At 43.3% G+C, this 16960-nt stretch overlaps 1 protein-coding gene across 1 annotated transcript; it reads left to right on the top strand.

Annotated features, from left to right (window-relative positions):
* The first annotated feature begins 3596 nt into the window (after nucleotides 1–3596).
* On the top strand, nucleotides 3597–15840 carry tab3 (TGF-beta activated kinase 1 (MAP3K7) binding protein 3). Its single transcript, XM_022216120.2, has 7 exons — nucleotides 3597–3791; nucleotides 4445–4614; nucleotides 6709–7951; nucleotides 10122–10282; nucleotides 10601–10694; nucleotides 14552–14635; nucleotides 15002–15840. Exons 2-7 carry the CDS (start codon nucleotides 4513–4515, stop codon nucleotides 15145–15147), a joined length of 1830 nt encoding a protein of 609 aa, XP_022071812.2. The 5' UTR covers nucleotides 3597–3791; nucleotides 4445–4512; the 3' UTR covers nucleotides 15148–15840.
* The last annotated feature ends 1120 nt before the right edge of the window (nucleotides 15841–16960 follow it).

The raw sequence follows: 16960 nt of genomic DNA on the forward strand, positions 1-16960 counted from the left end.
AACTGAGGCTGAATGTTGTTGAAATTGAACTTATTTTTCTTCATAAATTTCAGGTTGTTCATGATGATAATTCCTTAGATGTGAACTTTTTTGCACTAAAACGAAGGAAAAACTTGGAGTTGTGGTTATTTACAGGTTATTATGCTGTGGTTACTGGTCTGGTCCACTGGAGATCAGACTGAGCTGAAAGTAGAACCTGAACTAAAAGATTCTGATCCCCCTAGTTTAAATTAATGGTGAGTTTCTTTGTGTTTCTGTAAATAGAAACTCTGCTGCAGACACACGTAGTCGCTCTAGTGGCTCCATGCAGCTGCTGAGTCATGGAGCCAACAGAAAAAACACCAAATTCCTGAAAAGTTTGATCATGTTGGACTTTTAATTTCCCAAGCATTTGTAATATTAATGCTTTATTTGGCTCAAGAAGCATAAAACCCCCTTTAAAATGATAATGTTAGGTGTAACTGTACAGTAAAATGGTGTCATGTGTCCAGTGGGAGGTTTCAGGAAACCCCCAACAGGAAGCCAAAGCTCTGATGATCCTGAATGAAACCTGAGAACAGTGAAAACAGAAAAAGATTGAGCATCTGCTTGATAAATGAGCATGGAAAGTGTCAAAGAAAGAGCAAACAACAGAAACAAAGCACAAGACTGGATGTAATTTAACCCTCAAACGGATAATTCCAGCGTAGTGAAGCTTCCACTTGTCTTCTGGTCGTCTTCTTATTGATGAATTTGCACAAACATGCTATTATTTGTTGTATCTAAATGTTCGAAGCCAGAAGTCTAACGCCTCTTAATGTGCATTTTAACCCTGGATTGTGCTAGAAAACTGGCGTTGTGGTGTCTTCCTCCAGCTCAGACTGGCTGCTGGTGGGTGGGGGTCTGCTAACTTGTCCTCCTCTGCAGGGCATCAGGGACAACAAGGGGAAGCTTTAAATAGAGCCCAGCTGTGGCGTCCTGTCAGCACTGGGGGACAGTCAGTCTGAGTCAGACCGGCCTCAGCTGCTGCAGTTCTGCCCCTCATGGATAAATCTGTGGTGGTACAGCCCGCCCACACCCCTACTGGAGACCCAGTAGACCGGCTCAGCGGGTCAGAGGTGTGTCAGGAGCTGGTGGACGGACTCACCTGTACTCACCCGTCCTCACCCGTCCTCACCTGTACTCACCCGTCCTCACCTGTACTCACCCGTCCTCACCTGTACTCACCCGTCCTCACCTGTACTCACCCGTCCTCACCCGTCCTCACCTGTACTCACCCGTCCTCACCTGTACTCACCTGTACTCACCCGTCCTCACCCGTCCTCACCTGTACTCACCCGTCCTCACCTGTACTCACCCGTCCTCACCTGTACTCACCCGTCCTCACCCGTCCTCACCTGTACTCACCCGTCCTCACCTGTACTCACCTGTACTCACCCGTCCTCACCCGTCCTCACCTGTACTCACCCGTCCTCACCTGTACTCACCCGTCCTCACCCGTCCTCACCTGTACTCACCTGTACTCACCCGTCCTCACCCGTACTCACCCGTCCTCACCCGTACTCACCCGTCCTCACCCGTACTCACCCGTCCTCACCCGTCCCTACTTTTTTGTTTTTTTAATCCATTACCATGTAAATTAATAGTTTTTCCCTATAATTGTTCTAGTTATTATTTGTAACTTTTAACAATAAAGGAATTATTTCTTCATCTTTGATATGCATTATTTTTCTTTCAAATAACAGCAAATTGTTGTAAAATGATTAGAGTTTTGATTATATAAATTGTTAAAAAAAAGTGATGTGGAAATGATTTAGTTTGAGCTTATTTATTATGGTTAATGTCTAAAGTAATCATTTTTCTTTGATTTTACTCATCATTTTCTGTAACAAAAGAGAAAAAAATCTGTAAAATAATAGTAAATTGTTAATTTTTACAGATTAACAACAGGTTCCTGCTCATCATGATGCTTTGCTCTGACTGTTATTAATATCCAACATACAGTAGAGACTTTCAGCACAATTACTGGAGCTAAAACTATGTTGTTTCTGAATCCAGAATTCGGTGCTTTTTCTCCTGAACTTGAAGAAGTTGAGCGTTTTCTGTGTGATGTTTGGTCTCCAGATGGTTCCTGTCTTTGCACCACACAGGCAGCAGCAGAAGGAGAAAAGTGCCGAGAGCTCAGCTGTTATGAAGAAGAAGCAGCTTCAGCATAGAAACAGCTGCTGAATGCAGAAGTCAGCTTTACAGACACACAGCGAGTCTTTCATCTGAAAAAAACTGATCTTTATTTCATTAAAAACCATCTTCAGCTTAAAGGCAAAGCAATTTAATTCAAGATTAAAGATTCAAGAGTTTGCTTTGTCACGTGTTCATACAGTTTGTAGAGTTAAATGCAAAGGATGTGCAAGAACATTACGACAATGCTTTAGAAATATCATAAATAAGGAGGCAGAGATCCAAACATTACATCCAGAATGACAAAGTAGATTAACCTGATCTTAAATATTTGGCTTAACTCGTCACAAGATTTCCCTTTAAATAATAACTTTGCCTATAATTAGGACGTGTTTGAACTGAACCTAAAGTTAAAATACTTGTTGTAAAAAAATCGCTGTCAGTCCCTTCAGCTGACACCAATTAGCTTAAATAAATACCTTAAAACACACATAACATCAGGCTCATCCCTGGAATTGTGCACCAGACAACATCTGAACACATGGTCAGATCACTGATCATTTGCATCCTAAATTTGATGAAATCATGAGGAAATATGAGTTTTTCCGGCTCTATTTTTAAAGCGATTAAAGCAGCAGATTAAAAGGGTTTCCTTCAGTCCATCCAGGATCCTTCCTGTTATTGTCTCTGAAGCTCAGATCTCCAGCGTCGCTCACTGCCCCCTAGTGAAAACACAAAACTAAGAAAGATTAATCCTGACTCTGAAACTACAGAAAAGTGGCACAACTATGAAAACATGTGACCTGATAAATCTGTTAAGTCATTATTTATACAGCATATTTAAAGCAACAGCAGTTTAGGCTATATGCTTTTCATTACGAGTGTCAATATTGAGGTTAAGGCCCTGCAGTGTTATCCACTGTATGAATTTACCTGAACAATTTACACATTAGGGACAAAAAATTCCTCTAACTACATTAAATATTGACTCTGAAGCCCTGCAGTAATATTATTTATGGAGATTAACACAGCATTAATAATTAAGGATTATTTAGCACTTTGTAGCATGGGGTTTGAAAAGTGCCCTCGGAATAAAGTCTAATATTTAATGGATCTGCAATATTTGTATATTTTGTTGTCATAATCACATTGTAAGTGATATTAAAATTATGACAGATACTAATAATAGTCATTTTTAGGGGACTGGGACATGTGTCCCCTGGTACAAAAGTGTTCAAACGTCCCGTTTTTGATTGACGTAGTATTTATAGAGTATAAGCTATTTTGTAGAGATATTCGCGCGTGTTGAGTTAAAAATGAATAAAAAATGAATGGAGTTCTGCTACAGGACCACAGCTGGTACGCATGCGCACTACGGACAGTGTCCATCCCGTCCAATGACGTATTTTTGATCCCGTCAGTTTGAACCACTTCCTGGTCCGGGAACATGCCATTGTCGCGAGAGTTTGAGCTGATGCGGTTCGGCAGCGGCGGCCTGACGCTGGAATGCGAAACTACAAGTTATTTCGCCGAAACAAGAAATTGACCGACGTCGGCGCGCTGTTTCACAAACATCGCGGCTCTCTCCGGGACTCAGCTGCGGCCTGAGACATGAGGGAGACTCTCGACGTATGGTGAGTTCCGCGGAGCTGTTGGTGGCCAACTGGCTTTAGCATAGTTAGCTCGCTAATCCATCAACACCCAGGCTGTGACAGCTGAGTAGCACCAAGCTAGGGTTAGCATTAGCACAGTTAGCTGGCAGGCAGTTGAGTTAATCTCCTTTAAACGGAACAGGTGACTTGTTTGGGGGTTGCTGAACCGGTCACAGGTGATATGGGACAGTCCCCAGGAATGGTGATACTGTGTCCGATGCTGCTGTTTGTGTGAGTGAAGTACAGAGGCTAACTGATGCTCGGAGCTAGCCTGCTAGCTAGCCATGTCGTCGTTGCTTGGTGCAACAGTAGGGCTAAACAAACAACAACAGACTGACAGGCACCTTGCGAGCCAGCGCTGGTGTGCTAATGTGATTGAATACGACTGACGTGTGTCCTTTGGGTCCCTGTGAGATACCTGCGCCGTTTCACCTTCATGGATAAACAGTTTTCTTCCTGAACTCTCAGACTGACAGCCTCACAAACAGTTTAACTGACATGCTGAGATTACTGCTGACACATAGGGTGTGTGACAGACATTTGGCAGGCCAGCAGCCTAATGGGATTATTCCAAGAGTTCCCTAGACATTTTAGTTTTGTCCTCTGTTTTTGTGTGTCATCTTGTGCGTCTTCAGGGGATGAGACGAGGTCGGATATTTCGGCACTTGCAGCTTTGGGCTTGTTGACTCTCTGTTGGCTCAGGATGGCGCAGGGAGGCTCTCAGCTCGACTACCACATCCTGCAGGACCTCAAGCAGCGTTTCCCAGAGATCCCAGAGGGGGTGGTGTCCCAGTGCCTTCTGCAGGTACACACACACACATCTATCTATCTATCTATAGGTATATAGATAGATCAAAAGACAGATCTATCTACACATCGATCGATCTGTCAATAGATCTATCTATCTGTAGATCTATAGAAAGATTGATTGACTGATAGATAGATAGATAGATAGATAGATCTATAGGTATATAGATCTATCTATTAATCTATCTACACATAGATACTTCATTAATCCAGAGGAAAATTGAAGTCCATTTTATGTCCAAATGATCACCATGGTTAGCCTAGCTGTGCTAGACAACCCATGGCAACGAATTTAATTCTCTGCCAGGGTGGGTCTAGTTACCCTCCATAAGCCTCGAGGCTGGATTCTCCTAAAACTGGCCGGACCAATCACCATGAAGTGTAGAGTCAGAAGGCGGGCGTAACTAAGTGACGACAGAGGCGCGACGATTCTGACAGAAACAACCGGAAACAACTAGCCTAGCCGCGCTAGACAACCCACGGCAACGAATTTAATTCTCTGTCAGGGTCGACAACAAAAACGACAACAGTCGTTGAGCTCCATTAGCACCGACTCTGAATAATCTTTCTGTTAACATGTCTGTAATATACTTGAGCTTCACCCATTGACTGTATAAATAAGGCTTCACCGAACTACCGCATCCTCTGATTTCTCTGTCAGCCTATTCATTGTGCTGATTGGTTGTATACCTACCCAATTGCTGCAGAGTGATTTGATAGACAACCTTTTAGCCCGCCTCCCTCCCTGTCGAGAGTTCCTAGACCCTTGTGTCTTCAGAGCTGGGTCTAGAGCGGCTAGGCTACACAATGGTCACTTTAGCAGAAAAGTGAGACCAGGTAACATCAAGGTCAAGGTGTCTTTATTGGCGTCCCTTGGGAGAAATTTGTTTTAGACAGAGGGGTCAGACAACACGTACCACTCATACAATAAAATATACAACCAGATAAAATAAACATCCAGAATAAAAAAATAAATAAGTAAAATAAAAGCAAAATACATTGTAGGGCTGGACCCGAATATCCGAATATTCGTTCGCTACGGCAGTATCTGGATATTAATTTTGGTATCCGAATATTCGCCCCCCCCAATGTGCTAACCCAGCGTTGTGTATATAAAAATACTACAGATACAGCCCTTCCTCTGTTACACACGACTAACATTTCTGTATCACTTTCAACACTGAACATTTCTGAAGTGCCTGCAGCTGCATTATTAGACAGTCACACTTAAACATCAGTACTTATAGCTGTGTAAAGTGATTTAGGAAAGATTTTTTTACACATTCAAACACCAATATTGCTCCAAAAACATCACAAAGCGCGAAATATCACTTGTCCTCGTTCGCTTTGTGCTACAGTTTCACATCCGTTGGGCTACAAACTGAAATTTTCCAAAAATACAACTTTACTGTGATTAAAACGGATACTAACTGCTTAAATTAATGTTACTTGCCAACGGTAAATGTAATCAGAGTTATTCTTCCCACAAGTCTGTAACAGGAAGTTTAGTTTGTTGCTTCGCGGTCTCTGTAGGACTTTTTCTTGTATTATATTAAACACCTGCAGCAGGATTCATGTGAATGAGAGTTATGCACATTTATTACCACCTAACAGTGCCGGTAACTTCATGAAACACCTACAATCATTGATTATCCTGACAAGGAGACCCAATCGATCAGGATCTAACAGCAGGTCACACTGGGAACTTTTCTTTCCCTCAGACAAGTGAGCTGTTACACAGAGTTGTAGTTTATCAGCTGCAGGTAAAACCTTAGTTACAGCTGTTTTTTAAAGCAGTAGTTTGAATATTATCTCACTTGAACAGAATTTTTAGTGTTCAGGGAATCTTAAAATAGGGACAGTTTGTTAAGCTGCTGTTGGTTTCGATTGTCTTTAGTGCCTTACTGTGTATTTGTACACTTTGAAGTGAATGACAAATATCACACGTGTACCGTGACAGTGGTGTCTGAATGAAGCTGTGAGAAACATTAACAGAAAAGTCACCTTCACCGATGACGTAGTAATATTATGTGTTTTATGTCTGAATAAAGGGTACAGTAAAGAAAAGCAAACTTTTCTGTTGCTCTCTCAGAACAACAATAATCTGGACCTCTGCTGCCACCTGCTGGCTCAGGAGAGCAACCGCTACCTGTATGGAGACTTCCATCACAGTCCAGAGGAAGGGCGACTGGGCCGGAACCACATGCTCCACATCAGTCTGGGCTACCCGGGCTCAGAGGCCACCAAATCCAACGGTGGAGCGACAGGAGTCAGTCGCTCCCTCGTGCACAGCACCAGTGACAGTCACATCGAACCCCAGCGGCCCAGTTACCCGGAGCCGCTGTCAGCCCCCGCCACCATCGCCCCCTCTCCCGGATACAACCCCTTCTTTATGAACGATCAGAGCCGCTCGGCCAGCACCCCCACCCCCCCACCCACCATGCAGGGCATGTCTCCCACCTACTCCCCCGTTCAGCGCTACACTATGAACCCTATCACTGTCACTCTGTCGCAGAGCATACCCAGCGTCCCCCAGGCTCTGCAGATCCCCCCAGGGCACTACGCCAACAGCTCCAACACCACCCTGTACATCCGACCGTCGCCCTCCCAGAGCCCGCAGCCGGCACCCTGGTCCTCCTCGGGGGCGCCGGTCTATCAGCATCAGCAGTCTCCCTACAGCACTCCTACGTACAGCTCGCCTTACAGCTCCCCTCAGCATCAGCCCCAGCCCCAGCACCAGCAGTACCTCTTCCAGTCCCTTAGCTCCCCGACCCTTCCCAGCATGCCCTACCATCACCAGCAGCAACCGCAGCAGCAGCAGCAGCAGCCGGCCGTCTACAGGCCCTACCACACAAAGAGCTCCCTTATGAACCAGATAGAAATCACCCTAGAGGGTCCACGGCCTCGCAGCAACTCGCCTGTGCACACCGCCCACCCCCAGGGGGCGCTTTACATGGCCACCAGCCCGTCGCCCAGCTCCCCGTCCAGGGGCGTGACCATGACCGGACCTCAGGGGCCGGCGGCGTTCCACCCGGGGATGTACCTGCAGCACCAGGGCCCTGCCAGGCCTCGACCCGCCTCCTCCCCGCAGCCCGGCCAGTCGGCCTACACCTTCAAAATCAAAGTGTCCCCGGGAGGCCAGGCTCAGAGGCCGCCCAGCTCGCCTCCCGTGGCCGAAGCCGAGTCTCTGCTCAACATAGTGGACCAAGGGGAGCGCCACTCGGCCCCGGCGCCCATCCTGCCCATCTCCGCTCTGCCAGGAAACGTCACCAGTCAGTTTCCGCAAATGCCCCGGCGTTTCAGCTCAGGCTCTGACGACTATGCCTACACACAAGGTAAGTAAGATTTTATATTTTCTGTCAGTTCGTCTGCATGTGTGTGGCTAGGAAAAGCTGACATTTAACTTGTGTTTCAGGCTGAAATAAGGACAGGAAGACATTCTTTTTCATGCAACAACTGTTGAGGTGCTTGTTTTCTTAGAATTTAATGATAATTTCGTGTCTTGCTAGTTCAGACAAGTGTTTTATAACCACAACATCCTGAGCCGGATTTCAGCTGCAACACCCCTAATCTCCATTTGTTTACTGTGTGCACCTTCAGACGGATTATCAACCTGGCATTTCTCTGATTTTCTCTGTCGGTATTTTTATCGATGATTTAAATGCTCTACTTCAGGTGTGATCAGTCTCCTCTTTTTGTCATCACTCTGTGGTCTCAGAAACGTCTCTCAATCAGCAGAAAGTCAACAAGAAACACAAACCAGGAAATTAGCTTCTCTCAAAGCAGCTAATGCTGAGCCACGGATAAAACTGAAACGGAATCTGGAAAACAATAATTAATAACGCTCTACGATCTGGACCTTAGACGACAATAAAAGTGGTAGAACAGTGAAAGAGAAGAACAGCAGGAGACAAACTGATGACTCTGATTATCAAACTGATTAGCATAAACAGAGGAGATAATAGACATTATCCCCTCTAACTCTAGCCTCGTTATGAATGACAGTTTCTCTGCTATCACATGACATTTATTATATATTGATCTCAAATATGAGATCTTTCTTGATTAGCAATAATAAGTATTTGCCTTATAAAACCACCCATATTGGTTGATTTCTACTGCAGAGATAAAATGTCAGAACATAAACAGACTTGACATTGTTGATGTTAGTGGGTTGAATTGAAACCAAATTCTTGCATTTTACGTTTCAGACGTGTGTATGCTCAGCAAAAATACAAACACAGCATGAAATTTGTGTTATTTTCTGACTTTAAGAAAAAGCCTCCTTTTTGTTTCCAATGTAAATAAAAGGTTAGATTTGAACAACGGCGCACCAAAACTTGTCGGGCGGTTTAACTTCTCACTTGCTGAGTGAGTCCACACCCTGGCCAGGTGTGTGTTTTGAGGACAACGATCAGATAGCGTGATCAGACACTCCTTTCCCTAGAGACTATAAAACCTGGCTTTGATATGCAGCTTTATTCGAATAACACTGCAGTTGGAGCTGCCAGGCAAATTCACGGCTTCTCATCTCAGGAATCGATCCAGACAGAATATGATCACCTCATCAATACATATATTATATAGATGTATTACATTAGCACACAATGCTCTGGGTGTCCCTGGAAAAGATCTACACAAGCAGCATCGACTACCTCATTAACTCTCTGTGTTTGTCTTGGTTGTAGGGTTAATATTAGTAATATTCCCAGATGTAAATATTAATGCTGTGTGTACATTTTTGTTCAGATTACATTTAAATATTCCAGATTTTAGAGGTTTTATGTGTCATGTTGGTTCTCTTTGTGCATTTCAAAGCAAATACTAAACATCTCACATGATAGATTCTTAATATAACCCAACAACATACGCGTCAGTGCGCTGCATATTTTAGGTGTTTAAAAGCTGACAGTCTTCTTCAAATGCCAACTTTTTTGCTTTTAAAACTGGCATTTGAAAATATGACATGGGTGATAATTGGATGTTAAAGAAGCATAATGTTATGATGTTTATCGTTCATTTTTTGACATCCGTTCCACTACCAATGCAGATAATTAGAACAATGCAGCTTTCTATGATATTAGAAACTCATATGTAATATTGAAATTTAAATTGTGTAATTCATCACCCTGGTTTAGGCAAATTTATGTTTTTTTTTAACTCAGATTTAGATTTCTACATTTATTCTTGTCTTGTTGTTTTTGCTGAGTAACGCAACTCTTTTCACCTCGTCCATTCCTTGTGTGAACTCATAAAAAGGCTTTTCCGATTCTGATCTTTTTGCCATGTTTGTTCCTTCCGTCGAGAAGTCTGTCGTTTATCGGACATCTTTGACATCTTTCCCTATTTCATGTGTTTGATCGTTTGTCCAGCTCCTGTGCCTTTATGTTAGTTTTGCCCTTGTGTGTTAAAATGCTGTAGCAGCAGAGCAGATACAGTGAGAAACATCTTCTTATTAAATTTGTTTTTTTTGTTAATCCTGAAACTCCTGGTGTTTTCCTGCAGCTCTCTTGCTCCACCAGCGGGCCAGGATGGAGCGACTAATGAAGGAGCTGCTGATGGAGAAGCAGAAACTGGAGCAGCTGAAGGCCGACGTCAACAACATGGAATACGACGCTCTGCAGAGACGCTTTCGACGAGTCAACTCCACCAGTCTAATACCCCGAGTAAGGACCGAACACGCTCTCAGGCTCGCATCTGAAATCTTAATGCCCTTTCCCTCTCCCTGACAAAATGTTGATTAATATTTCAGACTCCGCGTTGCAAATATTACTCTGAGATTGAATCAGGCTTTGGATTGAATCTAGTGAAGTTAAAAGCAGAAACGCTTAACGCAGTGCAGTTAAAACACAGCAGTGATGCCAACCGCACCGTTCACTCATTAAGAATTAGTTTAATGTCACTGAGAGGAAGTTTTGGAGGCCGGACGGCGGCTGTCGAGGTGTTTGTTTTGCTCTAATTTAACCCAGTTGTGTGTTTTTCAGCCTGAAGAGATGACCAGACTGCGGAGTCTGAACAGACAGCTGCAGATTGATATCGACTGTACGCTGAAGGAGACGGATCTGCTGCAGCATCGAGGTGCGTGCACACACGAGTGCACATTCCCACACAAACCTTTAAAGTGCGCCTCTGATTTATTTGAAAGCATTGATCTCTGGAGAGCCGAAGGGTCCAGAATGATGGATGTGGATCCACCACAGCACATACAGATGTTCTAAGACGACCCGATGGCTCGACCCTCGCCGTGGGTTCGTGCGCGCTGTTTTTGCTGCTGGTCGATTATGTAATTGATATAATGTTTTTATCAGGATTAATGACCGCAGCACGTGGAAATTAGTCGCAGTCCGTTATCCGTTTACCAGGAGTGGCCTGTCTGGAAGCAGAGTGTAACCGATTTACTTAGAAGCAGCAATCATTTTTAGTTTTTTAAACTAGTTTCAATGTTACTAGTTTTAAACATTGTCCCTCCAAGTCGTATCTGTGCCTCAGAACACACAGCAATCATCAGTAGGTTAAAAAAGTAATGAAACAGAAGACAACTCGCATAGAAAAACATTCAAACACAAAACCAGAGCAACAGCCAAAGCAGAGCATGTTATACTGTGGATTTTACTGCTGCAAGTAGTCGCTCTAAATATATGTCAGTATTTTTATTCATTTTACGTCGTATCAAATGTTGCTCCTAGGTACTTGTTGCTGAACGCCAGTCGTCTTTGGCTCCAGTTATTATTTTCTGCTGCAGTTTCAGACGATGGTCAGAGTTCGACTCGGTTTGATATAAAATTTCAGCAACAACAGCTGAGGCATCCTTCAAATTCCCAGAACTAAAAGGTAGTTTGCAAACTGTCTTTACGGGTTTTAACGCCCGACCACAACGGCACTAAAAATACAAAAAAAATACCAGGCAAAAGTTTGGACTCGCCCCTAATATTTCTGTGATCGGTTCATGTTACCTAAATTATGAGCGCAGTTTAGCCATGTTCCATTTCTAATCACAGTAGAACTATAGATAAGAACACTGAAAACAAAATTGAAGCATTTAGCATAAAACACTGTCTAAATCTGTGACTCATCAAAATAGCCTCCTTTAGCTTTGATAAGAAATTCGAGGCATTCTTGCAATCAGTGACATGAGATAGTCAATTGAAATTTCCTCCCATGTTTCTGCCAAAATCTCATAAAGGTTTGCAGCACTTGTGGTGCGGTTGGCATCACTGCTGTGTTTCTGTCCAGTTCATCCCATGCAAGTTCGATGGGGTTAAGGTCAGAGGATTGAGCTGGCCAAGTCATAATCCTTAGCTTCTTCTCCAGCACACGCAGGAGTCGAGCGTTCTCCAACCCTACGTTCAACGTACCTGCACCGTTTTGATCCAAACATTGAACTGAACTGTTTTCCATTCTTCTAAAGTCCAGTTTCTATGTTCTTTAGCCCACTGAAGTATCTTCTTTATGTTCTGCTTTCTTAGCAGCTACTCTGCTTTTCAGACCAGTTTCCCGCCGTATCCACTGACACCTTATTGCTCCTGGTTGAGTTTAGCTGAGCTCTTATTTCTGAGTCTGTCTTTTGTCTATTTTGAAGACTGGTGACCCTGATGAACTTATCTTCAGCTTTAGACGTGACTCTGCTTCTACCAGAACCAAATCTGTCTTCATGTGAACCGGTTTCTCTTCATGTCTCTTTATTGTTTTTGCAGCTCCACTTTGTGAGACTTTAACTTTCTGAGCAATTTGTCTTGTAGAACAGCCTTCTTTTTCAAAACCTGAATTTCATTCCTTTTTTCTTTGCTTAACTGAGGTTTTCTGGCTATTTTTGTGCTACTTCATATTTCTAAATCTTCCAATTAGTTAAAGACATTCTTCTGTCCAGAAATTATCAGTGATGGTCAGTGATAATCATCACAAAATATTTGTGAACAGAGTAAAGAACTGTGAATCAAGGTGTGAAAAACATTCTATTGGGATGGCACAGTTATTACAGGGGACATGCAACCCTTTCTAAAGATGTTTTAAGTGTTTTAACCAAACAAAAGAGGGTAATGTTGCTACCTAAACCTTCTAGTAATGCTTTCATCTCTAAATGCTGAGAAATATCCCTACTTGATTAAATTTTGTTCATAGCATACTCATGAAAATTGCTAAAGTTAGCTCTTAAATACGGTAAAATTAGGGGGGCGAGTCCAAACTTTTGCCTGGTAGTGTATATGAACAGTTCATTAATGCAACAGAAAACACACAGGAAGCTCGTTACAGCTGCTTCTCTCCTGCTCTCTGTGACAGTTTCTGCTGTCAGAAGCTGTCAGAAGCTGTCGGTGACTAAACTGCATTTAGACTACAAGGAATCACATCCAATCTGCTACTACAATCCTGATTTTATAACATCGATGACTTTTGTTGTATTTTCATAGAATTCAAAGCTGTTAAAGTCTAACCCTACAAAAACAAAAAGTTGTTTTAGCTGCTCAATGCTTTTTCCCCACTTTGTTAAACTTTTTTTTTTTTTTTTGGAATGTTGGAGTTTCTAGTTTAAATCGACATTTTTACACTTTAACATCTCAACTTTCTGTTGTGTTCTGCCAAATGGCCAAAAAGCTGAAGTTTAGTGTTGTTCTTCTGTAGTAGATGTGTTTTTTCTGAGATGTCACACACCAGTTAGTTTTTGATGGCGTCGGCCGAAAACTAAATTTGTTTTTGCAGCTTGGGGCGTCGTGATCCCAGAAACTCAGTGTTTGGTAGCAGTTCAAGACAAAAGTACCAGTTCTGATGTTGTATTTCAGCAGCTTTTAAATGTTAAGACAGCACCAAGATCATTTTCTTAGCTTTTAAATTTAATTTTCCAGATGTAACATTCAAGATTTTTATTTGCCATTTGTGCACAGTCTAAACAGCCAATCAAAATAAGAAGTATAAAAACTTTACTAACTACGACTAATGACTAACTGACTGAGAAAAGATGAAATACAAAAATATGACTACATTGTGTTAATATAAGAACACTGTGCTGTTCCTAATCGTCCTACTGGAGGACAACATATCTCCTTGTCCAGAACCTCCAGAGCAGAAAGTGTCTACAACAAAAACTACCTTCATTTTCCAGAATTTACCGTTATTTTGGTGCCAAAGTATCTTTTTTTTTTTATATTACAGGGAAGCTGATTGCATTATATTTTCCTCAGACGTTTAGATCGTGGGAATCATATGTTAGCCAGTGTTTATAACACTGTTAGATGATATCATATATCATCTAAGGTTAGGGTTAACCCTAACCTTTCTGTACCGGTGACAAAATCTATACCTGTAACCGGTGTTAATTGTGCTCTTTGGTGACAAACGGGCCGTGTAATTGCATAATTTGCTTGAAATTTTTTTGTGTGCCGCTTCTTTCACACTCAGATGCAAGGGAACTTTACTTGGATGAAATTCTCTCCCGTTGGTTAATTGCCACTAACCCTTAATCTGTCAATGAAGTAAACATCTGAGCAGCCAAAGCCCGAAGCTGTTTGGAAGGTTTTTTGCTGTGAAACTCCTCTGAGCAGACGGTGAGATCCCCGCCCGCGTTGAGTCGTCACAAATGTGAACTGGAGGCAGCGTCTCTGCAGCTGACGGCTTGTGTTTGCTTAGAAATGTGTTCCTCGTGTCCATGTGGGGAAACGGCCGATTGACAAGGCGCTGAAAATCTGTGAATGTGTGGAAAAATGCACAAGAGTTTGAAATCCAACCCAGTTAGAGATCCATGAATTCAAGGGCTTTTTAGACATCAGAACACAGCAGAGCAAGTTGTGATTTTTATGAGATGAGGTTTGACAGAAAATGATTCCAGCAGCAGCAGCAGTTCTTTTAAACTCCCTCCTGTTGGACTCACAAGCTTGAACGCAGGACTGAGCTGACACTAGTTAACAAACTAAAGTCCTGTGTCTGATTTCTTCTCTCTTCCTCAGGGAAGTTCGATCCCAAAGCCATGAACAACTTCTACGACAACATCCAGCCCGGTCCGGTGGTGCCGCCCAAAACCGGGAGGAAAGGTGAGAGAGAGGTCGAAATAACAGATTAAGTTAATAGTAATAATAAGTTAATCTGTTTGCCTCTGCTGGGCCGAATCCCACATTAATCCCGTTGCCAAGATACAGATTTGAGTTTCGGTGAAAGAACGTTCAGATCCTCCTCACTCATATTTTTCTTATTTTGAAGATTTTGGACATTTTGCTTTGAAAACCAAAAGCTTAGCTGACTCCAGTGCGTTGACATGGAAACAGGAGGCGATACCTGCTATTTACTGAACGTCTATTTAATAGTTGAAACCTGAATGCATGTCCGCTGACGGACAGCCGTGGTTAATTCCTGCCGAGCCCATGTGTGTGAATGAACGGTTCTCTTTGTGTTTCCGTCAGAAGGCGACCAGGCCTCCAAGCCGGCGCCGGCCCCCCAGAGGGATGAGGACTTCGAAGGAGCTCAATGGAACTGTGAAAGCTGCACCTTCCTCAACCACCCTGCACTCAACCGCTGTGAACAGTGCGAGATGCCACGCTACACCTGAACTCAGCACTGCGCTGTATCGGCTTCCTGCCCCCCTCACCTCGCCTTCCTGCCCCGTTGGATACTATAAACCCCCTCCCCTCACAGATTCTGTAAAGGCTTGAATCTGTCAATCAACATATAAGCCCCTCCTACCTGCTGAGGAAGAGCCACTACCCCTCTCTGCCGACCGCTCCCGTCCTCTACTCCTGAGCACTTTCTGTTTTTCTTTGGCGGATGATGATGATGATGATCAATCTTTCTTCGGGACAGTTGGGTTAGTGTGTTGGATAAAAAGACTGTGGCGGCTTCGGGAAGGCCGAAGCGAGGCGAGCATTGGAGGAGGAGCAGCTACGGTTTCTCTAGCGAACATTCCATGCAGAACAAGTGACTGCCCTGTTTACACTGTGCCCATTCCTGAACTCGACAGAAACATAATAACGGAGGCACTTGTACTTTAATCCAGGACCTGTAACAATGAAAGAAATGGTAAAGGAGTTGTGACTAATGCGAAAACGTAGACTGTACACTGTATGTGGCTCTGTATTAGAGCTCGTTTCACTGAAAGAACACTAAAGACACTTGCATATGAGTATATTCCTGGTACTTTTATGCAGTATGCCACCCTGTATTACGTGTTCAGAAGATGTTGATTTCCTGTGCAAATGCCTCAACTTGCTGTACTTAATAAAGGAGCTGATTCTATGTGACTTGACCCTGGCACAGCTGCAGCTTACAATTATACTTACAATTCATGCTTGTTTCCCCTGCAAATCAAACAAACACAAGTTTTTATTTTTCGCCCCAGTACATTTTTATTGCGTTGAAGAGCAGAAAATAGGAGCGGCATGCAGACACTACTAACAAGAGGAAGGTGGAGACGGATTAGCGGGGTGAACTACGAAGCAAGTTTGACGAATCCGGTACGGCTGGACCCGAATATCTGAATAGTAAGTCGCTACGGTGGGATCCGAATGAGGCATCCGAAAATTTATTTTTACCCCCACTCCCTCTGTCGGACGATATTGAGTGATCGGTATTCGACTCATCCCTTCGTTCGTTTCTCCCCCTCACCCCCGGACGTTACGATCCGATCCGAATATTCGGATATTCGTGATTAATCGGGGCCGAATATCTGGAGCCCAGAAATTTCTATTCGGGACAGCACAACAATCCAGACTTTACAGGAGGTCCTAGAATTATTTAAATAATAAATTCGTAGAACTAGTTGTCTAGCGGAATGGATGAATACGTCGTCATGCGGCGCTATAAGACGGTTTTGTTCACATTCGCCGGTTGTATGCCACAGACGGTATTCATGACTTTTGTGAAGAACTGATCGATGTTGTGATGCATGTCAAGCGAGTTCCGACTTACGGTGGAAAAAAAGGGACTCCGTAAAAGGGAACTCTAACTGCTTTCTATATGAACGTGCTATGTGGAATGAGACATTTGGAAATCTGCTGGAGAGACTGTGTGACTTTATCTTGCATGCAGCGTATCTAAACGCACAGAACTAGAAGAAGTTACCTATTGTTTACACCACTGACATGGCATTTTACCCAATAGTAGCATTTCAGCAGTTTTAATTTCGCACCATGAATCCACAGTGATCTCTGGTGACGAATCTGTAAATGACTGTTAGGTCTGGTGGAAGACCTAACAGTCTCTCCCGGAGACACATGGAAGTGTGTGACACGGAAACTTTCCGCTTGAGGGGGCGTGGCTAAAATGGCGTAATCCGTCCTCGCGGACGCTGCTTCAGTCAAGGATCTCCTGTGTTTGTGTTAGCTGGATAAAAAAAAACTAAAAAACTCTTAATCGGATAAAATGTT

This window comes from Acanthochromis polyacanthus, chromosome 4 (genome assembly GCF_021347895.1).
Source record: "Acanthochromis polyacanthus isolate Apoly-LR-REF ecotype Palm Island chromosome 4, KAUST_Apoly_ChrSc, whole genome shotgun sequence".
Taxonomy (NCBI): domain Eukaryota; kingdom Metazoa; phylum Chordata; class Actinopteri; family Pomacentridae; genus Acanthochromis; species Acanthochromis polyacanthus.